General features: G+C 39.9%; 2 protein-coding genes across 2 annotated transcripts in view; one reads left to right on the top strand and one right to left on the bottom strand.

Annotated features, from left to right (window-relative positions):
• Positions 1-299: 299 nt before the first annotated feature.
• On the bottom strand, positions 300-21,282 carry ALDH6A1 (aldehyde dehydrogenase 6 family member A1). The gene is made up of 12 exons (XM_070755004.1): positions 21,019-21,282; positions 18,392-18,451; positions 17,859-17,933; positions 16,728-16,889; positions 15,564-15,642; positions 13,298-13,600; positions 12,465-12,586; positions 10,745-10,934; positions 9,152-9,333; positions 3,439-3,618; positions 1,839-1,937; positions 300-1,574 (listed from the first exon to the last, which is right to left on the bottom strand). The coding sequence occupies exons 1-12, from the start codon at positions 21,073-21,075 to the stop codon at positions 1,470-1,472; spliced, it is 1,614 nt and encodes a 537-aa protein (XP_070611105.1). The 5' UTR covers positions 21,076-21,282; the 3' UTR covers positions 300-1,469.
• Positions 21,283-21,338: 56 nt separating this feature from the next.
• Positions 21,339-26,347, top strand: part of LIN52 (lin-52 DREAM MuvB core complex component) — a 61,492-nt gene continuing 56,483 nt past the window's right edge. The window contains exons 1-2 of the mRNA XM_070755130.1: positions 21,339-21,507; positions 24,532-24,606. Of these exons, the coding sequence (XP_070611231.1) occupies positions 21,489-21,507; positions 24,532-24,606 (94 nt within the window). The 5' untranslated portion in view covers positions 21,339-21,488. The remainder of the gene's footprint in view (positions 21,508-24,531; positions 24,607-26,347) is intronic.

The following is a 26,347-nucleotide window of genomic DNA, read 5'->3' as shown; positions in this document are numbered from 1 at the left end:
TTCATTCAGCATGGCCAATGATTAGCACTGATTAATCCAGGGGTATCAAACTTGTGGGCTGGATCCGTCACATGCTGGCTCCCTCCGGCCCAATTTAGCAAAGGAGAAAAAAGTCCCAATATGTCTCATGATGCTACCGTGACAATGCGAGTTTGACACCCTTCGATTAATTCAAAACATTTACAAACCATGCGTGCTTTAGCAACATGTTCAAATAATAACCAGTGTTTACACTTGGATTTAGTATTAGAAGTATTTCTACTTTTAGATTATTAGCCTGAAGAAAACCAAAAGACGTCTGAATTTAGTAGCATTTATTCATGATTGACATCAATATGCAACTTTCAAGCATATGGATGAATAACCTGTTCAGGTAATAGTGATCAGTTTTTAAGCACCTGTTAGGTACAAAAGCTAATTTAATTAGACAATAGAAAGCAATAGCATATTTTCCAAATTTATGGAAATATCTTCTGATTTTTTTTAAAAAAACCTCCATCTGAAGACCATCTGTAGCCCCAAAATAACATCACTGTATCATCCTTTATCTCTAAATCTGACACAAGTGTACCTCTCATAGCTACCGGTAATCAATACATACTATATTGCTGAACAACCCAGAATCTCGATCAATAATATGTATACTCAATTATATAAAATCACAAATGTCTTTGTAACTAGTGCTAGAATCTACCCTTCTCCATATATATTTGACTAATGAAAAATATCACAATCAGATTAAAGCAATATTGATAGAATATATTGCCTCTTTAAAAATAGGTTGCCTTCTTGCCCCATTTGTTCAGCACAACTAAAAACAAACCTCAAACACTTCTAGTTCCAAATATATTCAGTGCATAAATAGTATGTAGGCACATTCATGTATAAAATTAAAATTCGTTGATTTTGTATGACTAAAGGGAACTAAAATTCTAGCGAAGGTGAAGACTTCACTGCTTCTCCACAAGGCCATGCTCTCAAAATAGCTCTATGAAATGTTCTCCTGGATTTGCCTCTCCCAAAATTTACTTGCCCCATCCTAGTAGGAGATACAATCATTCCAGCATGTGCAGGATTTCTTACAAAAAAGAAATCTTAAAAGAAGTAGGACATACCACCCAAACAGAGCCATAGCAACTATTGTAATAACTGGTTCCCAAAAAACTAATTCTGTAGGAAAAGCTTGAATTTTCAATACTATCTCAGGAATAGGAACAAAAGCAGATGGAGCAGACACTGCTTTGGCCTGATGACTCACCAGAGAGTATGTTTTCTTCTACAGAAAAAAAAGATATTGCATATATAGATAGAAATTAAATCTTGTGTTAGAAGGGAATCAATTGATTGGAAAGGACGATCCTGAAATGAAGACATTATATTTCCAGGGCAAGAATGGCAACTCAAGAATAGCCTGTACCATCCCAGATGAAAAATATTTTTAACAACTCCAGCAAGTGTTTCAGTTGGCTTTAGTTCCCCATGGTTGGCATAACTACTGCAGGCTTGGTAACAGTGGCATCTTCCTCTTTCCATTGGGAAATAACTGTCTTCAGCTGTGTATAGAACTGCACCCCCTGAAAGAAACAGAATACTAAGGTATAGAATTTATGCCGGTTTATGATGCAAAATCACTGCAACTTAAGGAAAACTCTTGAGACAACTTTCTAGAAGTTCACTACAAAATACAACAGGCTACTAAGCACATTCCTTCCATGTTCCATTTCACAGACGCAATTTCACAGACGCCCTCGGAGAGGGGCGGCATACAAATCCAATAAATAAATAAATAAATAAATAAATAAATGTGTGTGTGTGTGTGTGTTTAAAAAAGCAGTTACCTGTTTGCCATAGAAATTGGTATCTCCCCTGAAAGATCCACGAGAGCCAGTGAAGGAGAACATTGGCAAAGGCACCGGAATAGGAACATTCACACCAATCTAAATCAAAACCATATTAACAATACTGTAATAGAGCACAGGTTGCAATCAGCACAGAATGGTAAAAAGAACAAGTCCATGATCAGGGTGCCCTGCATTCAAATCCATACTCTCCTAAAGCAGAATCATCATGTTTTGCAACCTCACCGTCAAGCAATACATAACTTATTTTGTATTGATATATAGTTATGATATATAAGGTGGGGACTTTAGACTTTCTCCCCTGCTACAATCAATGAAAAAGTTAAGTAAACCAAATCAATCTAAGAGAATTTAAAATTGCAAGGATCTTCCCTGCTTGTCAAGCTTGTACTGTTATGACAAAAAGCGGTCAGACACGAGAATAACGCTTTTCAGTCATTTTCCACTCACTGATTCTAAGGGAAGATAAATCAATTTTGATAGCATCATCCGAGATATCCTTTCTTCCTATTTTGTGATATATGATGACATAGTACTGACAATCCAAAGAATATGTCAATGGGCTTTTGTAGATTTTTAAAATTTCCCATATGGTGGATCTCTGTTTTCAGAACAGAAATTAAGCAATTCTTTGGTGCATTAGTGGCCCGCCAAAAAAATATATTTTAAAAAAATCTAAATCCCTTCTCCGGGTCGTTTCAGTTCTAGCAAGTACTTGTCAACTAAAATGCTTTTCATTTCAAAATGTTCTTGTTTAATGCAAAAATATATTTTACATTTCATTTGTAATTTAGCTCTCAGTTCATCATTAATAAATGATACCATATTTTTCAGAGTACAAAAGCATTGGGCCTCTTCGGATCAAGCATTTATTTTTAAAAGCTTCATTTTGTTAAGTTGTCTAGAACAATAATAAAGCAGCCTTTAAAAAATAAGTCTAATAATTGGAACATTCTATAGACATTTATAATTATTGACGTACCTCCTTGCATCCAGTTTCAGCAGGCTCATTAGCACAAGAAAATAAAAATCTGCCTCTCCCAGCAATTTGCCTCCTTGCAGCTTTAGTTTCACTTTAGTTTAGCAGGTGGCCAGCCCGCCTACATCCTCCTATCAGCCGAGGATCGGGGGCTGATAATGTGTTTCCTGGCTTAACAGTCTGTTCCATTTGCTGCAAGGAGGTAAATTGCTGGGAGGCAGAGCCCAAGGTTGGCTGGGTGGGACTACATGTGGTGTATAAGATGCAGCCAAGTTTTTACCCTCTTTTGGGGAATAAAAAGGTGCATCTTATACTCCGAAAAATACGGTAGCTACATTGAGAGAAAAACAGTGGTATAGTCTGCAGTGAAGTATTATTGATATAACTCGTTTTTGAAGTAATGCAGCAAGCCTAAGAAGCAAATGAATGAATCACTATAATTAAATATTCACTAATATTAAAACAGGCCAATATATGTCACAACTTTCCATCTAAACTACTTTACAAGTCATCTGAAAAATTCAAACATTAGGAAATTGCTTTGTTCCATCTAGTTTCTACTCAAACCAAATTCTATATAAAAGATCCTTTTTTATTTACCTGTCCAACATCCACTAAATGAGAGTATTTCCGGGCAGTGGCACCATTAGTGGTAAAGATTGCAGATCCATTTCCATAAGGATTGTTATTCACTATTTCAATTGCTTCATCCAGACTGTTTGCTTCCAAAACCACTAGTACTGGTCCAAATATTTCCTCTTTATAACAGGTCATATTAGGCTAACAAAACAGAAAAACTTACAATGGCATACACTTCAGAGAGAGAATGCAAAAAATCTTATTACATTATAGAAAAAATTACGTTCACAAAGCATGGTTCACATGTTTTGCACATAATCATTAAAGTAATAACTACCATTCTAGGCTCTGATTATCCAACACTACACACAACATGAGTCATCTAAGAAAGAAGAGGAAGGTATTTAAGGCATTTTAATTTAAAAAAATATTAAGCAGCAAATTCCTAAGTGGGGTAAATAATTCCAATAAAGAAATTCAGTATGCTCGGTAATAATGGAACGTAGAATAATGATTGGAAAAGAAAAACGTAGAATAAAATGGTATGCTTGGGGAGGATTAAACCTGGAAGCTCAAACAAAAGTAGTCCTATTAAGAAATCAGAAGAAAGCAAAAAAGTGCAAAAATGTTCTTACAGGTCCCACATAAATACCATAAGTGACAACCTGTAAATACTTTGACCTAGTGTCGGGGTGGGTTCTAACTTACCTCGCTGCCATTTCACTTCCTCATATGCTGCATAAACTGTGGCAATGGCAAAAAAAAATCAAAAAATATTCCCTAAAAAACCACCAAAAACTGAAAACAAGATGGCTGCGCAGTGGCAGAATCTACACTGCAGGGAAAAAAATCCATTTTTTAAAAAGATGGCAGCCTACATGGACTGGCACTGACTAAACCAGTTTTGTGATGTCATCATGACATCACCAGCAGTTTTCTACCAGTTTGGGCGAACCGGTAGGAAACCACCTCTGCCTAGCATGGAATACCAGCCAGAACAGCAATTTACTTGTAGAAAACAGATCCCAATTCAGATATAAAATGCACTAGCTGACCTTAAATCCCTGATTGCTACAAAAAGACCTGCAATCTAATCTTATGCAACCTTATTTAGAAGCCAGACTCTGTAAACATAACAAACCTTATTTTCATGCAACTCTTACAGAATCAGTGTACCCTGATGTGTAGTGGACAAGTATAAAAGAAAGAAACCAGCTCTTTCCCCGTTTGCTGTTCCTCCTGCATCATTTTAACATCATCTTTAGATATAGTTTGATTAGAAATAAATGTGTAATACTTGTGGCCTGCATCTTTCAATAATGCTTAACTTTCTGCAGAAAAGAAATGCATCATTGAACAGATAGCTCCTATCAGCTCTGACCTTCATAATAAATCTTCAGTCAGAATTAAATTCAACTAGGTGCACATTTATATGTGCACCTACAACTATCCTGTTTCTCTGATAATAAACACAATCGGACTTTTGAATGCCTGGCAATAAGGCGAAGCACTTATTATTATATAAGACTGTCTTATTTTGGGGGAAGCATGATACACACATTACACCTCTGCTCCATGAGCTACATTAGCTACCTATTTTATTTATTATTAGATTTTATTTTATTTATTATTTAGATTTATTACTTTATTTTGAATTACAAGTAATTCAAAACACCAAGAATTTAATATTCTGTAATACTCTTTCCTATTCTTTTTCATTCATAATAACCTCCTGAGATGGGCTAGGCTGAGAGCGTGACTAGATCAAAGTCACCCAACAGCTTTCATGTCTAAAATAGGACTAGAACTCATAGTCTTCTACTTTCTAGGCCAGCATCGTCAACACTAAACCAAACTTTGCTTTTGGGTCCAATTCAAGGTGCTGGTTATAACATCTGATCCTCTATATAGCATGGGGCCGGGTTACTTCAGAGACTGCCTCTTTCCAGTAATATCTACTCCTCCCATCAAATCCAGCAAAAGGTTTTGTTATGCATTCCATCCACTAAAAATGTAATCTGGTGGGACCTGGAGGTCTATATCTGGTGCTGCACCTGCCCTATGGAAGAACTTAAGAACTAGCTTTGCCATCTGGCCTGATTAGAAAATGGTGTGGAGTTTAAAAATGGAGGAACTGTTCTTGAAGACCTGTGCTTTCCCAGTGACTGTATTGTACTGATCTTAATTATTTGTTTTTAATGACTGCATTGTTTCATTTTTTTAAATGGGGGGGGGGTATTTTTGTTTTGATTGTAGGGCTATGATATGCGCAACTATAGTAATTGAATAAATATCATAAATAAATATATCTCATCCCTACAGGAACACAATCTACAAGAAAACAAAAGATTTGAATCCTCAGTTTTATTGTTCCTATTTGTTATTTTACTTGTTTTTATTATACAGCAGGCATAAGTTCATTTTTTTGCTTTGTTTTTGGACTGTCTCCAATTTAACAAGCGTTTCTACTGCAGTTTTTAACAAATTACCAATTCAGTGAATCCAGCCTCCTCAATTAACTTTCCTTGTTGAAAGCCTCCTGGGAAGGTCACGAATCACAATCACATGATCACAGGGACACTATAAGCACCACAAACGTGAGCTGGCTGCCAAGCACTGAAACTGCTATCATGTGACATGGAGGGGAGAGTGCAAGAGTCTTAATTTTGAAGCTGGATCACAAGTCACTTTTTCTGAGGCCCTTCAAGCCATTGTTAAATGAATGGTCCTAAGTTTGAAACGTACAACCACAATTGAGTCCAACATTTCCACTGCTAAGCAAGAAAGTTGTTAAATGAGTTTTGCCCCTTTTACAATCTTTCTTGCTATAGTTCCTATGTGAATCACTGAAGTTGTTCAGTTAGTCTCCGGAGAGGGGCGGCATACAAATCCAATAAATAAAAAATAAATAAAAAATAAATAAATTTGGCTGTCGTAAATCTGGCTTCTTCATAGACTTTGTGTGTCAGAAGACCATAATAATAATAATAATAATAATAATAATAATAATAATAATAATAATAATAATAATAATAATAACAATAATAATAATTTATTAGATGTGTATGCCGCCCCTCTCCGCAGACTCGCAAAACATTATTATTTTTAAATGTAGTTTTGATATTCTGTAAGCAGCCTTGAGTGACCATGGATGAAGAGGCGGCAATATAAATTTAATAATAAACAAACAATCAAACAAACAAACATGACTCTAGGACACTCCAACTGTCATAAATACATGACAGTTGCCAAGAATCTGAATTTTGATCATATGACCACAGGGTTCTGCAATTGTCATTAAGTGTGAACTATGTTGCTTTTTTCACTGCCGTTGTAACTTTGAATGGTCACTAAGCGAATGGTTATGAGTGGAGGACTACCTGTAACTTAGCAGTTCCTCCTCTACTCTTGTTATTCTTTTTTGGCAGGATATAGCTGCCTATGCCTACAATCTACTTCTTGGATACTCTCTGTAAATATCTGCATGCTAGCCAAAATTCAGTATCTAAATTATAAGTACTTACAATGCCTATTTATAATGTTTTGTTTAGGAGTAGGATTCACTGGGTGTATATCTATGTATATCATTTATTACATTTCTCCCCTTTTTGATATAATAAATCATATTTTTCCTAATTTCACTGACAGATCGTTTGCAATCTAGTCAGAATCCACTTTATTGTAAAGTAAGCAAGCTTCAGGATATTTTCAACATTTCAAAAAATACTCAGACACTAATTACCATTTAATTTATTTATTATTTATTACTTAGATTTGTATGCCGCCCCTCTCCGAAGACTTAATGCTGGGGCAGCCACAGGAAAGGGGAGGGTCTTCTCTGTGGCTGCCCCAATCTTTGGAACCAAGTAACTCACCCACACCCACACCCAATATTTGTACTGCTCCCACCCTACTGGCCTTCTGAAAGGCTTTGAAGACCTGGCTTTGCCGGCAGGCCTGGGGGCTGTGAGAGTAACACCTAGTCATGGCCAAGCTGCCATTTGCTTGGTATATATGTGCGTATGACTGTATAATGTAGTTCAACGGTTTTTATGGATTAGTTAATCGGGGTTTTACTGTTTTTTTACTGTTTTATATTTGACTTCTACTCCAAATATCGACAAACCCAGGCGCCTGGTCGCCAGTGGCGCCTAGAAAATGTGGTCTGGCGCCTAGAAAATGTTGCCTGCTGTACTGTATGTATACAGTATATTTTTCCCGCCTTGTGTTTACACCCAGAAATGGTACATCTTGGCTTCCGTAGCTCCGCCCATCAACCTCGGAGCGAGCTGCTTTCCCAGCGTCCCCTGCGCTTGCGTGCGTCTCTCCCTCCCCCCCTTGCCTCCATTCCGCCTCCTACTCGAACCCCTTCACTCCCCCCCACCGCACACAGACGCTCCGATCTTGGCCGCTCACCCGCCTTCGGAGAGAAGCGGAAGCCCCTCCCCTCCCGGCGTGAGGTTTTGTTCATTCCTCCTCCGGCCGCGTGCGCGGTGACTTCCGACCAGTAACCCCTCCTCCCCCCTCCCCCCCCTCCCCCGCGTCCCCGGCCCGGTCTCCCTTTCCTTCTTCTCTGTTTCGGTTTCTGACTAACGGTCTCCCCTCGGATCCCGACGGGAGTACAGCAGAGCCGGCTCGGCGGAGCCAGGCCTGCGCCGGGGGGGAGGGGGTGAAAGCGATGTCAGGTGGAGACTCGGCAGCTGCCGCGGCCTCCCCTCAGCCGTTGCCCTTCTCGCTGCCCAAGCCTCCCCCCCTGATGCAACTGAACCCCGGCGAAGGCGTGCGTCCTGTGGGACCTCCCGGGCCGGAACAGTCGCCGAAAAGCGCTCGCATGGGTGGCCGGCCGGACTGGCCTGCCGGGAAACCCGTCAGTCTTCTGGCGCCCCTCCTTCCGCCGCGCGGGGAACCCGAACCGCTCCTTCCCTTCGGGCCAGTAATCTCAACCACACCGGACTACGGTGTGGTTGAGATTACTGCATTGGCTCATCATTTTCGTAAACAGCTATCTCCACCTGAAAGTGATGACCAATGCATTCACTCACTCCTCAATGAGTGGTATGAGTTTAAGGTCCTTGGAAAAGGAAAGAAACTGTGTGAGCTTCTGGATTTGGCACTCTCCAACACCGAGAGATTTCCAGTTCTGGGAAACCTGTTGTCGATTGTAGCGGTGCTCCCTGTCTCAACCTCATGTTGTGAAAGAGGATTTAGTTTGATGAACATGGTCAAAAATAAATTCAGATCAAGGATGCAAGAAGAAAGTTTAAGTGACTTGTTTATGATCACCATGAATGGGCCATCTGTGAAGGCGTTTGATCCTGCCAAGGCTGTGGACCACTGGTACTTCAGCTCTAAAATCACAAGGCATGTTCATGGCCACAAAACGCAAAGTGAAAAACACTAGAATGTTGCCTAAAATCTAAAATATCAAAATATAATATTTATTATCTTTAAAAGTAAAATGTTGTTTATAACGTTTGTAATGTTTTTTTTGTTAAATTAAAAACCAAGTTTGCTTAAAAAAAATTCTGGCTCCTAAATTTTTTGGCTGGCTCCTAGATTCTGAACAACTTTGTCGACCCCTGTTCTACTGTATCATTTTATTGTTGAATAAAAGTCAAATAAATTAAATTAAATTAATTCTTTTAATATTAGAGGAATAATTATTTCTTGGATCATTTTAGATTTCCCTTCTTTATTTTTACAACTGGTAAGAATGATCAATACACTAACTCACCTTGACTTTACCAAGAATAGTAGGTCCAACAAAATTGCCATTTTCAAATCCTTTCACTCTGATTTTTCGACCATCAAGAAGAACATTAGCCCCTTCCTTTGCTCCACTGTCAATCAATTGGCAGACCCGTTCCTTAGCCTGTGGACTAATCAGGGGTCCCAGATCTGCTCCAGGTTGATCTCCTATAATACACAAAAATTGTTCAGAGCCTAAAATTCATTAAATCTGAATCCCCCTCTCCCCAAAAAATTCTGTAACAAACAATCAGGCTATATTTAAGATTGCTATTTAGTTTTTGCTATTAATAATTGCAATTTCATATTTGTTCAATATAAGTTTTGTTTATCCAAGGTACAATAGCCATTATGTAATTTAATTTAAGCAACTTGTTTCAACTCTTTGTGCTAAATGCTCTACTTCTTCTTTTTTGTATCCAGGAATTTGCCTAGGCAAGTAAGCCATTCTATGACTGCAATCAGCATTTTGATTGCTCTTGTAGATACATTATTAAGCAATATTTAACTATCTTACTTTAAGAAAAATGCAAGTTTATCTAATAACTTCTAACAGCACTTGCAATGGTCATTTTTGACTCAAAATGATTATTTCAGAATTGGATGCCCTCAATTCTACAAAACCCTGGAACAGCATAGCTGACAGTGATCCCTGCTTTAAGCCAAGAATACAAGGGTGGTTGAAGTTGTTTATGTTAAGATTAATAACATAGCAAGAATGGAATCGTCCTGCTTCCATCCATCCGATAGAGAAGAAGGGAAGCAAAGAACTTGTTTACCTGCTCTCTGGCAGAAAGAACCCTTGGTTCCAACTGCTATTTATTCTTGAATAGCAAGAGGAAAATACATTGTACCATTAGAGGAACAAGGACCATCAAACTGTCTTCCTAATTTGCAAGCCTGGAAGAACTTCGTTATTTTTTCATTTAAGTTGGTGAATTTGGAATATAGTTCTGGGAAGCAGGATATAAATGAGTAAACTAAAAAACCCATTATAATACACGGTGACTGTCTACATCAATCAGATTTATTTATTTATTAAATTTGTATGCCGCCCCTCTCCGCAGACTCGGGGCGGATCACAACAGCAACAGAAAAACAGTGTGAAATACAAATTAAAAACCCATAATTTAAAAAAACATTCACACAACATACCATACATAAACAGTATAGGTCTGGGGAAGATATTTCAGTTCCCCCATGCCTGACGACAGAGGTGGGTCTTAAGGAGTTTGCGAAAGGCAAGGAGGGTGGGGGCAGTTCTAATCTCAGGGGGGAGCTGGTTCCAGAGGGTCGGGCCCGCCACAGAGAAGGCTCTTCCCCTGGGATCCGCCAAACGACATTGTTTGGTCGACGGGACCTGGAGAAGGCCAACTCTGTGGGACCTAATTGGTCGCTGGGAGATTTCCTCAAATGAATGTCTTCCAAATTTGGTTATGTTTCAATTTTGAAAACCCTAAACATAGTAAAATGCTGAACCTTCTGGGAAATGGTTCCACTCATCTAAAGAAATCAGACTGGAAAGACTGTTCTACATGCAAGCAATTGTCCATAACAGGCTAGATTATTAAAAACACACCTGCATTAACACGCAAGTTCTTTGCTTTTTCCACCAGTTCTGGTAGCCATTGCCGAGACTCTCCTACCAAGATTGCAGCAGATAATGCCATGCACCGCTGGCCAGCAGCTCCAAAAGCTGCTCCAATCAGTTGATTTAGTGTGTTTTCCTTATTGGCATCCGGCATCACTACTCCATGATTCTTAGCTCCCTACAATATAACATACAGGCCCTTAAATGTACTGAATACACATTTCATATCCATCTCTAGTTCTCGTAGACCCAATTTCTGCCCTTCTGCTAAATATGCAGGCAAGATGTTAAGAACAGCAGGAAGTATGTGAAACATACAAATCTCATGCTTGATGAAAAGCTGACAATGGTAAAGAAATGTTGGGAAAGCCCCATATGCCATGCATTCACTCTCTAGCAAAATTGCACAAAGCAATTATTTTGATTGATATGAGAAACATAATTCAATTACACAACACTTAATCATTTAAGACAAACTTAAGATGTGTCACCTAATTCCAGTAATTCTAGTTAGTTTGTCTAGTTTTCTGCCCTGCATTTATTTATTCTGGAATTTTTTGTGGTACAATATGCTGGTTAACCAATTCTAAATAAAGGTAAGGACTTGAAGATGGGAAGACAGAATGTAAACATTTTAAACAAATTTTAAATAGTATTATGTTATTCCCTAGCTCCCCAAAATATGTATTGGAACAGGGAATATAATACTCTATTCAACACTGAAAATAATTAGGAGATATAAGTAAGAATAAAAATAAAAAACATTTTGACTAAAGTGTTATTCAGTTAACTCATTTAAGTCAGGATTTTTAAACCTATAATGCAAAATGAAGAAAAGTTTTTTCTTCATTGTAGGTTTTTTTAGTAACATTTTTTAGCTGTACAGTAATACCTCATGATACGAACTTAATTGGTGCAAGGAGGAGGTTCGTATGACGAAAGGTTCGTAAGACGAAACATTGTTTCCCATAGGAAACAATGTAAAGTCAATTAATTCGAGCAACCGAAAAACCCCCGCAAAAAAAACGGCTTTCGGCGACTGCTGGGAAGCCGCGCGGCTGTTTTAAAAGGTCGCAGCCGGCCTGGGGGGCTTTCCAGCACCCCCCGAACCCCGGGTTCGGGGGGGGTGCTGGGAAGTCCCCCAGGCCGGCTGCGACCTTTTAAAACAGCCGCGCCGCTTCCCAGCTGTCTCCTGAAGCCGAACGCCAAAGCCGAACTTCCGCGTTCAGCTTCAGGAGACAGCTGGGAAGCGGCGCGGCTGTTTTAAAAGGTGACAGCCGGGCTGGGGGGCTTCTCAGCAACCTCCCGAACCGAACCCGGGGTTCAGAAAATTTTTGCCTCTTCTTACGAACTTTGTTCGAGTTACGAACCGGCGTTCGGGAGGCTTCTGGGAAGCCCCGCCGCCCGGCTGTCACCTTTTAAAACAGCCGCGCGGCTTCCCAGCAGTCTCCGAACGCTGGTTCGTAACTCGAAAAAAGTTCGTAAGAAGAGGCAAAATTTTTCTGAACCCCGGCTTCGTATCACGAGTTGTTCGTAAGACGAGGGGTTCATATCTTGAGGTACCACTGTATTTAAAATGTCAATCTTTTACTTTTTGTCTTTTCAATAAAATTGTGAACCAGACCTACAGCTCAAAGCACAAAATAATATTTCAAATCGTTTGATAGCTTTTTGGTAAAATGCAGTGATTTTTTTAATGCTGTTTTACCATATTAGCCTGGATTCTCTTTCCATGTTTTGAACCTCTTTCATAGATGTATTCTCCAGCCTGATTAGATCCAACGAAGCTGATGGCTTTAATATCAGGATGATCACAAATAAAGTTCACAGCTTTAAACAAAAACAAAGAAGAAAAATGAAACACTGATAATTACAACGGGTTATTAAAAACCTTTTCTGAACTGTTTACAACAGTAATAATGAAAAACAAATATATCTCCAACTATCCTAAACATTAAAACTGTAATGTTTTCAGGATGCAAACTGCACCAGTGTGATGAAGCTCACAGAGGTGCAATGCCATAACAAGCCTTGCAGGGTCCTGCTCCAAGAGGCTGCATCAGTATTGCAAACTTCAACGTGGTGCCACTGCTCCTGCGCATGGCTCGCTCGAGTTGCAAACAGCCCTGGGATTTTTGCAACCTTCTTGTGCCTGGGATGCCTGCAGGATCCCTGCTTCTGAGTCTGACAAGGCCCAGCATTTGGGCTCCGGTGCATTCTTCTCTTTCCTGGGCAGTGACGGTGGAGGAGAAACTCACTGAGTCTGGCCTGTCCCTCAAAAAAAGCAAGACCTCAAAAATAAACCCAAGTGCTTATTTTCAAGTCTAAAAGAAAACAAGACTCGGTTTTATTTTCTGAAAAATGCGGTATTTCTTTCTCTATTTGACTTACTGTATATATTCCATACCATCTATACACTGAAGGGGGGAGCCCTTCAAAACTTCCCTTGCCTTTAATGTAATTTATTTGACATATATGCTGCCCATTGCCAAGGGACTCAGGGCGGCTTACAACAATAAAATAGTACACTAATACAATTACCTGCATGTTGCCCATGGATAATGTTTAATGTTCCATCAGGTGCACCAGCATCCTGCAACAGCTGGGCAAGAAACATAAGGGCTCCCGGAACACGCTCCGAGGGCTTCATCAAGAAGGTGTTTCCACACACCATGGCCATAGGGAACATCCAAAGAGGAATCATAGCTGGGAAATTAAAAGGCGCAATGCCTGCACACACACCCAGAGGCAAGCGGTAGGTGAAAGTGTCCATGTCTTTAGTAATGGAGGGAAGGGTTTCGCCCAACATAAGAGATGTCACACTACATGCATGTTCAACCACCTCTGCAACAAAAACAAACAGAAAAGTTATCTCCTCCAGTTCCTGTTCTTTAGCTTCCAGATTCCTTCTTCCAATCGCTGAAATTTTAAATGCCACTAGAAGTAGCCCTCGACTTACAAGAGTTCATTTAGTGACCATTTAAAGTTGTAACGGCACTGAAAAAAGGGATATGACTGCATTTCGCACATCCCCATGGTCACACAACCAGTTGTTTGGTAACTGACTTATATTTATGATGGTTGCAGTGTCCTGGGGCCCTGTGATCTTTTGCAAATGTCAGCTAAACTTAACCACCATAAACCAGCTAAACCTAGCAACCTGGACACAACACCTGCCACCTCCAAATTGCGTCCCACAATGAGACGCGTGAACCTACCCGACACTTGTAGCTCCATCTCCAGGAACGCGACGGAGCTACAAGTGTCAGGTAGGTTCATGCGTCTCATAGTGGGGTGCAATTTGGAGGTGGAAGGTGGGGCGGGGAAGGCCGCAAAATGCACCTTCTACTTGAGACTTGTAGCTCCGTCATGAGACACCAGGCAGCCACACCAAGGGCAGCTCCGGCAGATGCAACTCGGCTGGCCCAGCCATGGCCAGTGCTCCTTTTCCAGGGCTGAGCTTGGCCTGCAGGAGCCTCTGTAAGCAGCAGCAGTGAAAGCAGCAGCAACTCGAGTTCCGTCACAATTTGGGGGTGGCAGGTGGGGATGGGGTGAGGCAGGCTACAAGACATGCATCTTACTCAACTCTGGAAGCTCTGCCATGTCTCTCTCCCGGCAGGTCTGTGAATTTTTTCTGTGCCGAAAAAATTGCGGAAAACTATTGAAAAAAGCGCTGTGTGAGTGAGCGTAACCGGGGGGGGGGGGGGCATATTTTCCTCTTCCCACCCTCCTTTCGGCTAAAGACGGGAAGTGAAGCATCTCTTTAGTCACTGATGGCATGGGGAGATTGGTGTTGGGAAAGTGGGGGAGCCATCATCGCTTAATGGCAGAGGTAGGAAGTTTCTTGCGAGTGCAAGAAGCTAATTGCTTGCACTCGGGAGAAGCTTTTCTTTTCATTGCAAGGTGTTTCCCTGCACAGATGGCCAAGAGAGAGAAGTGGCGGAGCTGATTGTTCAGGCACAATTTGGGAATGACAGGTGAGGATGGAGATGGAGTGTGGCAGCTGCTCATGAGTAAGTAGTTGAGAAAAGGGGCTTATTTTGCAGGGTGACTTATTTCAGTGCATGCGCCGAAAAGCCTGATTGGCCTTGTTATGGGGACATGTATTATTTTTGGGAAAATACTACAAGAATATATAAAATTCAACAATGTAGGAATGTCATGTCCAGGTCAGCTGAAAGCATTTTAGATTTGAGGAACTTGCAGCTGGAAATCACCAAATTATGCCCCCAAGTGCTATGAACCAGAGGAAGTACTTCGAAGAAAGGCTGGAGTTATATTAAGAAATACATAATAAAAAAGGAGGAAAAGAGAGAAAGCAAACTATCCAAACAGATTAACTCAGAAGCTGCTAATAATCTAGCTAGGATGCCCTAACTGAAGTCTCCACTGAGATATTTGGACTAAATAATTTTCATGATTCCTCCCAACTCTATGATTCTCTGATACCAGTATAATATGTTGGGAACAATCAGATTAAGACTGAACAAAAATCATGAAAATATAATTTATAATTACTATAGTGCATGAAATTTCCTCATACAAAAGTTCAGAGATAGGAGCTATGTTCTTGAGATTGTGAGAGTTGTTTGGAAACATTTTGCTTAATAATGGTTTTTTAAAAATATTTTAAATAGTAAATTATTAGATTTGTTATGAACTGTTTTATTGTGTTGTGAGTCACCCCGAGTCTATAGAGAGGGGCAGCATACAAATCTAATAAATAATAATAATAATAATTCTCATCTTCCTGTAGCCCAAACAAGCCTTTTCCATGTACAGTAAGAGGCAGATATAAGCAGCTTACGGAGGCCCCGGAACACATCTCCCTCTGCATCAGCCAAAGTCTTTCCTTGCTCCAAGGTGATCAGTTTTGAAATTTCTTTCTGTACATAAAAAGAGAATCAACAAATGAAGAGAAATAACCAAACAATTCAGCAATTTTTTGGAAAAACGCATTGTTCTGCAATAGGCCTATTTACCCAGAAAAAAAGAGATGACTTACAATGCCCACCTTCCCCACTGCTACTTTTTTAATTACCCTATTTTTTGGACGATAAGACACTTCTCCCTCCCTCCACAAAAGTGGATGGAAATATCTGTGCGTCTTATAGAACAAATACAGCCAGTTTTTGGCAAAAATGGGATGTGTGAAGTGTTTGGGAGACCTGTAGAATGCTTCTGGGGGCTGGGGAGGGCAAAAATGGGATGTGTGGGTGGCTCAGGAGGCTGAAAATTGGCACATTTGTGGCAAAAAGTTGGCATGCAAGGGCCAAAACATATTTTTTTCTTGTTCCCCTCTTTGAAATCTAAGTGTGCCTTATACTCTGGCGTGTCTTAATAGTTCAAAAAATATGGCAGCTTTTTAAAATATAAAATAACAATACAATTTAGACTTATATATCGATTCACAGTGTATTTACAGCCCTCTCTAAGCACTTTACAGAATCAGCATATTGTCCCCAACAATCTGAGTCCTCATTTTACCAACCTCGGAAGGATGGAAGGCTAAATCAACCTTGATTTGAACTGCTGAACTACAGCTAGCTGAAGTAGATTGCAGTGCTGCACTCTAACCACTGCACCACCCCAAACTCAAAGTCCAAAGCTTGATATTTTGGCAAATGACACTTTCTGACATTAACATACTGCCATAACGTACATTTCTACAATTCTTTGTTATTTCTATGGGTCAGGCACACAGGCACAGAAATACATAACAAATAGTGTATATCGTCTGTACTACTTGCTGGGAGGCAAATTGCTGGGAGGGAGAGAGAGATTTTTTTTTCTTGTTTTCCTCCCCAAAAGCTGGGAGTGTCTTATACTTTAGGGCATCTTATATGCCGAAAAATACAGTAATTTTTATCTATTTGTAATATACATGATAGGGGAACACTGTTTAATTTTGCTCCTCTTTCTACTGGCCCTTGAGAAAAATCAGTGCATCAAGGGTATAGCAGATCCTCACCAGATTATCCTTGATAAGTTGTTGGTACCGCAGAAAGATTTGCTGTCGACTCAGAACAGATACCTCAGACCAGCTCGGCAAAGCCTTTTTGCATGAAGCCACTGCTGCTTCCATCTCACTCTGGGTGGCTTTTGGGACTCGGCCAACAACTTCATTGGTAGCCTTTTAGAATGACATTCCCATAGAATTGAATGATTAATTACAACAATTGAAACTCTCCCAGTAGCCATCCAAGGGTTCTTTTTTAGGCAGCATGACTCTATTATGTGATGAGTTCCTAGTGCTATTTCCAGTTCAAAGTGAACATTAATATTGCTGTTTTTAATGTAGTAATAAAGAACTGCAAACTGTACAATGCAGCGAGCACACTGATCATATAGTTTTCCAAGAAAATATTAAGAATATTTATGTTGCTCCATATAAAGCAGAACTTCTAGCAGGGCTCATCCAATCAGTAGATTTATTTCTCAACTCCACCTCTCCGTGTAGACAAAGAAAAAATTCTTATCTCCAAGCAGTTGCTGACTGAAGATAAGAGTTTTTCCTTAACCTGGGCACAAACAGGTGATTAGAAATAAGAGTGTTTTTGCTACTTCTGCCTGGAATCAATCTTTTAAAAGTTTCCAAGAGGCCTTAACTGCAGAATAATTAAATATTCTGGAAGAAAGCAACACTTATGTACTTTGTCAAGAAAACTACACAGAAATAAACATAAAGGAGTTGGTGTCACCGAGTCTACGGAGAGGGGCGGCATATAAATGCAATAAATCTAATCTTGAATTTTTTTTTTTAAAAATCCTTAGAGGCCATGTTGGAAAGGAAGTCCCAATGAAAAATGCCCCTTTTTGATGAAATTAGGGGTTTTTTTTAAAAAAAAAATCCCTTGGGGCAGCAAGCAGCCTACAGGAAAATGTATGGTGGGAGAAACTTCATGCAAAAGATTCTGTTTCTCCTGCAATGTATTTTCCTGTAGGCAACTTTCATCTTCTAAAACATTCTCTTTAGAAAATTAAGAGTAAATAAACTTTCTCTTAATTTCAAAATCTTATTATAGCATATTTATTTAAGTGACTAAAAATAGTTTAGAATGTCATTTGTTTTCTGTCTCAGAAGCAAACCAATATTACTTACAGGGTTGTAGATTTCAAGCCATTCGTTAGTTTTTGACTCCACAAACTTGCCATCAATGAACAATTTGGTTGTTGGCTGTAGAATACAAAATGTTGTTTAATGCATAGTGTTTTATATCCTAGTGTTATAAAAGCAAGATAAGATTGCTCCTTGCACTTAATGAAACTCATATTAATTCTATTTGTTCCCATTTGCTCTTCACTGTATTTTTTTACAGAAACAGGACTAATTTATTTTGAATTAATATTAATAAACCTTAAATAAGCAGATCAAAAATTCCTTACAGCACAATCTGCAAGACTGTAAAAGCCATTTTATTACAATAAGAGGTTAACCCAGTCTAGTTATTCCTTTTCTCTTTGTTGACAAGAATATGTATTGTTCTAAAGCCAAATTATCTCAAGTGATGCTTCCCTTAATTGTTGTTTTACTCTAAAGTTCACCAGAATGCTATTCATCCCCTCCTACAAGCTGAGACAAATATGCATAATGGGGGAAAAGCATATCAGAATCATCTTTCAAAAACAACTTACCACTGAAGTGGAGGAAATAAATGACGAGGAATGCCATTTGAAATTTGTCTTCCTAGAGATCTATAAGACAAAAAGAAAACAGAACCAACTAAGCAAATCAATCCTACATTTCAAGAAAAAAATCTAGTTAACTTAAAATTTCTCTAGAAGTGAGAAGCAAAGACACACGGCATTCAGTTGTCTAAGTTTTGAGTTCACAGCAATAATCAATATATTCTACTGTTAATAGCCTGAGTTGAATTGGAAAGTAAATAGATCCCATATACAAATAAAATATTGAAATAAGGTTGCTCCTATTAATAATGGCACACTGGTACAACAAAAGCTTTACATAGCCTTTTATTTAAAAAAATGTAACTGAAATACACAATATAACTTGAAAGACAATACAATAGAGGCAAAGCTAAATCTCAAACAGTTCAGTCATAAATTATTATACTTAGGTTGACCACCAGGAGGCACCAGGAGGCATTACATTAATCATTTTGTCTTTAGTGGGAATTATCAGATTCTGGTAGTCAGTTTTTATAGGGTTCATGCACGTTCATATTTTAATGATTATATACAGTGTTTTTACTTTAAGAATTATCCATGTGCTAATCCATGGCACTTGCAGATATTTAAAGGCTATCTGTACTGCAAGATCTCATATTGTCTCTTGAGCAACTACGGTTTTGCTATTTCTGTTTACTACATTTTCCTCAATGCAAAATGTACTGTAATATGAACAATAGTTGAATAGGGCATTCTAGTTGATGAAAATCAAAAAGAGATACTTGTGTCTAAGAATTCTGCAATGTTTCCTTCCAATTGGCTAGGAAATTCAGACAATTTCCAGTACTTATTGACTAATTAGATTTAAATTTTTTCACCAAGAGCTCAGAAACACATATGGGAATCTTCTTATATTTCATTCCCACAGTAGCAAGCTTGGGAGCATATATGGACTCAAACCAATCCCATCCCAATATCTTACATGTTTCATATTGCATCTGACCTCTCTATCACAATCACCTAACAGAATATTAGTAAAGAGTATACAGTTGTCCCATATGTTACTTTACTACTTAACATTTCCTAGCCAATATATATATATATATATATATAACTCTAGAAAACTCTATTAAATGGGGAAAAGTCACAAATAGAAACATAGTGCTCCTTAACAATCACCCCGACCTATCTGTCCCCTTCTGAAAAAACAGGATTGATTTGGGGGAAGTTTATATATCAGCTTTTATCTCACCGTCATATTCCTAAGATTTGGGAATCTTATTATCTCAAAACCTTTGCAAGTTCTCCTTTTGCACATCCGGTAAATGAAGTGGGAGAGGGGTCTCTGCATTTTTTTTGCAGCCCACAAGCCACCCCGCTCAGCCTTTGGGCCTGAAATGCCCTCAATTTAAAACAGACAAAACTATCCTTATACGCAGGAGTTTTTTTCCCAAAGTTTTTAAAAATTTTCTTCACATTCAACATACAACTTCACATATACCTTCAACACATCTTAATATACATACGGTATATCATTTTTTCAAATACAATAGGCTAAATCACATTTCAGGTTTACTTTATATTATTTCATCTGTATCCATCTTTCTTCTTTCCACTTCCCTCTTTCTATCTCAGGCGGCTATTCCGCCTCTACTACCTACTTTCTTACTCCTCCTCCCTCCTTCTGGTATCACTCCCTTCTCCTTATTCCTTCTTTCTCCTACTCTTTCTCTACTCTCTCCTTCAGAACTCTCTCCTTTCCTGCCTAAGCAGGGGGTTGAACTAGAAGACCTCCAAGGCCCCTTCGAACTCTCTGTTGTTATTATTATAAAATAAAAAGTTGCCTGTCTTTTGGTTAATATTCTGCCTTCTTCTTCAGTTGTTGTTGTTGTTGTTATTATTATTATTCAGCAATACAACACAGCAACACGGTTGTGAACCGCCCCAAGTCTACCGAGAGGGGCGGCATACAAATTTAATAAATAAACAAATAAGATCACTATGCTGCATTTTGTATTTCATCACCAGTCCAGTGCTTCCCAGCTCTGAAGAAGGCAGAATATTAACCAAAGGACAGACAGCTTTTCGTTTTCTGCTGGAACTTCCAGGGCAATCAACATCTGGCACTCAAGGAAACCCTTCACGGATCCTGCACTTGATCTGACCAGGCCGTTCTCAAGCAATACTGAGGGGAGGATTTCGGGCAGATCTCGGGACCCTATCCATTTGCTTCCTTCCTTCCTACGAGGGAGCCCTTAAAAGTTGAACTCCACCGCCGTTCTGAAAGTTTAAGAAATCTTAAAGCGGGTCTTTTTGCCAACCGCATCGTCTCATCGAGGGGCAAGCCAGCTGGTTTAAGGCTCTTCCCCGGGAGGACCCTTCAAACCGGTCTAACCATGTTTGTTCCAGGGCAAAACGCCTTTAACTGCCCTTCCCCCCCCCTCGCCCCGTCGGGTGCAGGAGTCCGCTCAACGGCGAGGAGTTAAAAGAGAGGAACGCAAATACGCCGCGGAGGGGAAAAGAGGCTGAACTCCGCACGTGCAAACCAGGCGCGCACGGTGGCCGCCCCCTCCCCCGGCACGCGACTCTCCCTTCGGAAGCCCCCCCCCCGCGCCTCTTTCGCGCGACCTCACCTCGAACCACAAGCGCCGCCCTCCCTTCGACCCCCGAACTGCAGCCGCAACCGCCATTCTGCCAACGACCACCCGCCGACGAGAGCCCGGCCCACTCCCAGCTCATCAAGTAGGGCGCCGCCCGCCCCCTTTTGTCTTCGGCCAACCCAGCCCTCGGGGGGGGGCTCTCTCCAACCAATAAGAACATTCGAAAGGGTCCAGCTCCCCTTCCCCGTCAAAGGGAGGATGTCATTGGTTACTTGGCAGTAAACGCCCCCTCCAGGCGGAATTTGACTGGCTAGTTTTTTTTTTCTTTGCCCGAGCTACGACCCCTGGAAAAGTGGGTGGTGTTTTTTTTTTTCTCAGAACGTGAGGGGCGGAGGGAAGGAGGCGGAGCGTCCCTGTTTCGTTCGAAAAAGAGGTGACAATTGTAGAGACTCCCGCGCGAAAGGGGGCGGGGCGGAGATTGGGCTGTCATGTGACGGGCTAAAATGGCGGTCTCTACGGAAGGTAAGAGACGTTGAGGAAGACGGAGAGGTTTGTAGCGTTCTGCTCTTCCTATTAGTACCGATGCTCGCGGTTTGCCTATTTTTTGAGTAGGCGTGTATGGATGGCGGGAATAATTTAGCCGCTTTAGCACCTCCCGTTCAGTGGCGCCCGATTCTGCGAGACTGCCTGGACACGCAAAGGTTTGCAAAAAAGGGTTTTTGCCATTGACTCCTTACTAGGTTTGAGAGCAACTGGCACAAGATCAGCCGGCTGGCTTTGTGCCTAAGGCGGGACTAGAACTCAGGATCTGCCGATCTCTGATTGATTGGATTTATATGCCGCCCTTCTCCGAGGACTCAAGGCGGCTCACAATGTTCTTGCTGGTGCCTTAACCAATTTAAACCGGACTGGGTTTCTTATATAAGCCAGAAACCCCTTATATGCAGGTGGGGAACGCTGCTTTTTTTGGTAGACTTCGCTTCTGAATGAAAATGCTTGAAATCTTAGTTTGACAGAGCTCATCTTTGTTAAAATGACTAATAGGATTTAAAGTGGATTTCTAGTTAGTCTGATCTTGTTCTTAGGAATGTGTACAATTACCCGAGGAATGAAGGTTGGCTTGTGTTTTGTGTCGCTAAGCGACCACAGTGAATGCCTTGGCAACTTTAAGACTTGTGGACTTCAATTCCCAGAATTCCTCAGCCAGTTTTGTTGGTTGAAGGAATTCTGGGAGTTGAAGTCCGCAAGTCTTAAAGTTGCCTAGGTTATAGACACACCCACCCACCCCTTTATGGACTCCTTAACTTTCAGAACTGAGAGTTGTCACTTCTCCTCCTGCTCTTAGGAATCACAGTTTTGTGGGCTGTGGAATTCTGGGTATTGAAGTCCACAAGTCTTAAAGTTACCAAGATTGGAGACCCCTGCTTTGGAGTAAATCAGACTTTTCCAATTTGCCCTACCAATGCAGTCCTTGTATGCTGGAAGTCTAACATATAAATTAGCATTTATTATTATTATTATTATTATTATTATTATTATTATTAATTTATTAGATTTGTAACTAACTAAGGGAAGATTGTGGTAGTTCAGCTATGGGCAGATGAGCTACTCTACTGTAGCATAGTTTTTTATTGTAGAAGCTTCACTGTTTCTTAATTTTAAAAAAGCTGGGGGTAGGTGGGTGGTTATCCTTTTTGCTTGGAATCTATGAAATGGCTGCTAGGTCATTCCATGTCAAGTGGGGGGGGGATCCCTGCTCAACTGTCATGGAATTTGATGAAATTGTGTGTGAACATGCACACATGTCCCCAATGAACATTGGGGTAAAGTGTTACGTGTGCCCAGGCAATACTTGCAGAGCAGTAGTGGGATTTAAATTTTTTTACTACCGATTCTGTGGCCGTGGTGTGGCAGGGAAAGGATAACGTAAAACAGAGGTCCCCAAACCTGGCAACATTAAGCCTTCAACTCCCAGAATTCTCCAGCCAGCTATTTCACTTCTGAAATCACACCACTTCACCTGGAACAACCCCGTAGTAAGCATTTATTAAATTTAAATACTGCCCATTTCACCAATAGAGTGATTTTAATCTAGGTAATTTACAATGTGATAAAAAGAAAAAAAGTACAATACTGTACAATTAAAATTAGAAGAAGTAAATTAAAAAAAAACCTAAAAACCAGGATGATGAATGGCCTAGGGATGTGGAGATGGGGATCTTCCCTAACCAGTCAGCCACTGCAACATAACAAGTCCCTGTCAGGGTTCCAGACCAAGCAGCAGAGCCAAGTTTTCAAGCTCTTCCACAAGGCCAGGAATGTAAGGGTGGACCTTGCCTCCAGTGGGAGAATATTCCAGAGGGTGGCAGCCACAGGAGAAAAGCCTTTTTTTCTGTACCCAACTAGCAGACATTTGGCACATGACACCGATGACACCTAACTTGATATAAACATACTCTTCCATTCTTTGGCCCCATGAAGTCGCTTTCCTCTTATCGTCACCTGATTTAAAAGGCAGGGTTGAGTTGTCTATATTGTACCAGTGGTGAAGTCTTGTTTTCCTCTTTATTCTGACATTATCCAAGGAGAGGTTTCACAAAAATTTGTGAAGAGGCTTTATCACCGTGTCACCTTGAAGGGAAGATGACTGCGGTTACTGGAAACAGTTACTGAGAAAACTTAGGAATTGGCAATGCCGGTATATTATTCTACAAATTCAAAGTTGAGTGGATCAGCAGTGAGAAAGGACTTAAGCGAATGGTTCTTAAACTGGGGGGAACTGCCCACAAAGAGGTTATTTATTCATTAATTCATTCAATTTTTATGCCGCCCTTCTCCCTTAGACTCAGAGTGGCTTACAACATGTTAGCAATAGCACTTTTTAACAGAGCCAGGGTCCTCATTTTACCCACCTCGGAAGGATGGAAGGCTGAGTCAACCTTGAGCCAATGATGAGATTTGAACCGTTGACCTACAGTCAGCTTCAGTGGCCTGCAGTACAGCACTCTACCTACTGCGCCACCCCGGCTCCCCGGATATGTTGACATATCCTGGGTGTTATGGAGCAATCTGTAATTTTGTTTGTGAGTCAGGGTCCAGTTTAGGAGTGCTGCTGTTGAGATACATGTGTAAAACAACAATCTGTTTTAGGGTGGAGAGGGAGGAGGATAATGACATTATATGAAGCCAGGAAAAATATTATTGTGTCAAACAATTTAAGAACCACTGAATAAATAATCTGATTTGGATAAATCATGTACAATTTATAATGATTTGCCAGTTGCAAAATCTGAGTTCCTCTTAGTTACTATACCCAGAATAATTCAGTTTAGCCTTACTTCTAAAGAAGTATGCATAAGAGCATAATATTATCAATGTAGTATCACTAAAATATTGTAGTTTGAGAGGCAAATTGTTTCTTGTTCATATTCCAAGCCATACCTTAAGAAATTTTGTTCACAAGTAGTAAGTGTTACATGTTAGTCTAAAATTGTGCTACTATTGATTTATTTTGGCTTATACATATGTAAATTGATATAATTCTAGGTTCAGACTTGGAAGCTTCATTGCTGAGTTTTGAAAAGTTGGACAGGGCATCTCCAGACTTGTGGCCAGAGCAACGTAAGTAATTGAATAAGAAATGATTGTGGATTACTCTAATGTGAACCAACTTTATAGCATTAGCATTTAGATTTATATACCGCTTTACAATACTTTACAGCCCCCTCTAAGCGGTTTACAGAGTCAGCATATATTGCTCCCAACAATCTGGGAGCTTTACCCACTTCAGAAGGATGGAAGGCTGACTCAACCTTGAGCCTGGTGAGATTCGATCTGCCAAACTGCTGACAGCTGGTGATTAGCAGAAGTAGCCTGCAGTACTTTCCCTGTTTTTCTCCCATGTTTCCAAATGTTTTGTTGCACAAAATAGAATCGGCTTATATAAATATTATTGCCTATTATACTGAGGTTTACTTCACTCCTTATTTCTACTGGAAAAAGTAAGTTAGTAGGATCTCATTGGCTTATTAAGCAAGAGTTAAGAGTTGCATAAATTTAGTGCACTGCAAGAGAATTTTTATTTGTATTGAGCAAAAAAGAAAAGATTTTATGTTCAACATGTTTTAATCTGAATGAGATGAATAATCTGAATAATTATTTGAATGTGAATAATAATTACTTGCTTATATTTAAAACATCTTCAAAATAATTTTAAAAATGGGCAAGTGAGTCCTTTAACCATTTTGAGTTAATATTTGAGATTGAATTAAAAAAGCTGATATTGGTTGGAAGTATATTATTATTATTATTATTATTATTATTATTATTATTAATTAGATTTGTATGCCGCCCCTCTCCGAAGACTCGGGGTGGCTCACAACAGCAATAAAAACAATATAATAGTGGAACAAATCTAATATTAAAAAACATATAAAACCCTATCATTATTTAAAAAACCAAACAGCACATTCATACCAAACATAAAACAAAGTATAAAAAAAGCCTGGGGGAAAGGTGTCTCAACTCCCCCATGCCTGGCGGTATATGTGAGTCTTCAGTAGTTTACGAAAGACAGGGAGGGTGGGGGCAGTTCTAATCTCCGGAGGGAGTTGGTTCCAGAGGGCCGGGGCCATCACAGAGAAGGCTCTTCCCCTGGTGCCCGCCAAACAACATTGTTTGGTCGACGGGACCCGGAGAAGGCCAACTCTGTGGGACCTTATCGGTCGCTGGGATTCGTGCGGAAGCAGGCGGTTCCGGAGGTACTCTGGTCCAATGCCATGTAGGGCTTTAAAGGTCATGACCAACACTTTGGATTGTGACCAGAAACTGATCAGCAGCCAATGCAGGCCATGGAGTGTTGAAGAAACGTGGGTGAATCTTGGAAGCCCCACGATGGGTCTTGCGGCTACGTTCTGCATGATCTGACGTTGATAGTACATATGTATGCGTTTTTAATGTGATAACCCAGATATGGCATTTAAACGGTGTTTGTTTACACTGAATGCTTCTAACGTGAGCTATCTTATTAAAATATTGCTTTTAGCATGCTTAAATTTGAGCATATTTATTCATAGGCAGAGATTTAAAAGAGTTCAAGAAGGTAATCTTGCATAATTTATTTCAGAAGTAAATTCTGTTGAATGTGTGCACATTAACCCAGAAATAAATAATGCTGAATGTTATGAATAAACATGTTGGGTTAGCTATAAATGCTACATTTTTTTATTATTTAAAAAAGTAGCATGGATGAAAAAATGGCTTGGTGATAATAAAAAAACAATAGTATAATGGTGACTAAACATGGCATACCAGTTTTATAGACAGCTTAATATATCACACTCAGAACCCAGCATAAATTAAG

This window comes from Erythrolamprus reginae, chromosome 1 (assembly GCF_031021105.1).
Source record: "Erythrolamprus reginae isolate rEryReg1 chromosome 1, rEryReg1.hap1, whole genome shotgun sequence".
NCBI classification, from domain to species: domain Eukaryota; kingdom Metazoa; phylum Chordata; class Lepidosauria; order Squamata; family Dipsadidae; genus Erythrolamprus; species Erythrolamprus reginae.
Note: the sequence above shows the minus strand (reverse complement) of the source record. Positions and strands in the feature narration are given on the sequence as shown.

Excerpts from the sequence above, each read along its gene's own strand:
- ALDH6A1 (XM_070755004.1), bottom strand. The coding sequence starts at position 21,075 with ATGGCGGTTGCGGCTGCAGTTCGGGGGTCGAAGGGAGGGCGGCGCTTG. Across the intron at positions 10,935-12,464 it reads AGAGAATCCAGGCTAATATG|GGAGCTAAGAATCATGGAGT; the intron begins GTAAAACAGCAT and ends GTTATATTGTAG. Across the intron at positions 9,334-10,744 it reads GAACTTGCGTGTTAATGCAG|GAGATCAACCTGGAGCAGAT; the intron begins GTGTGTTTTTAA and ends TGTGTATTATAG.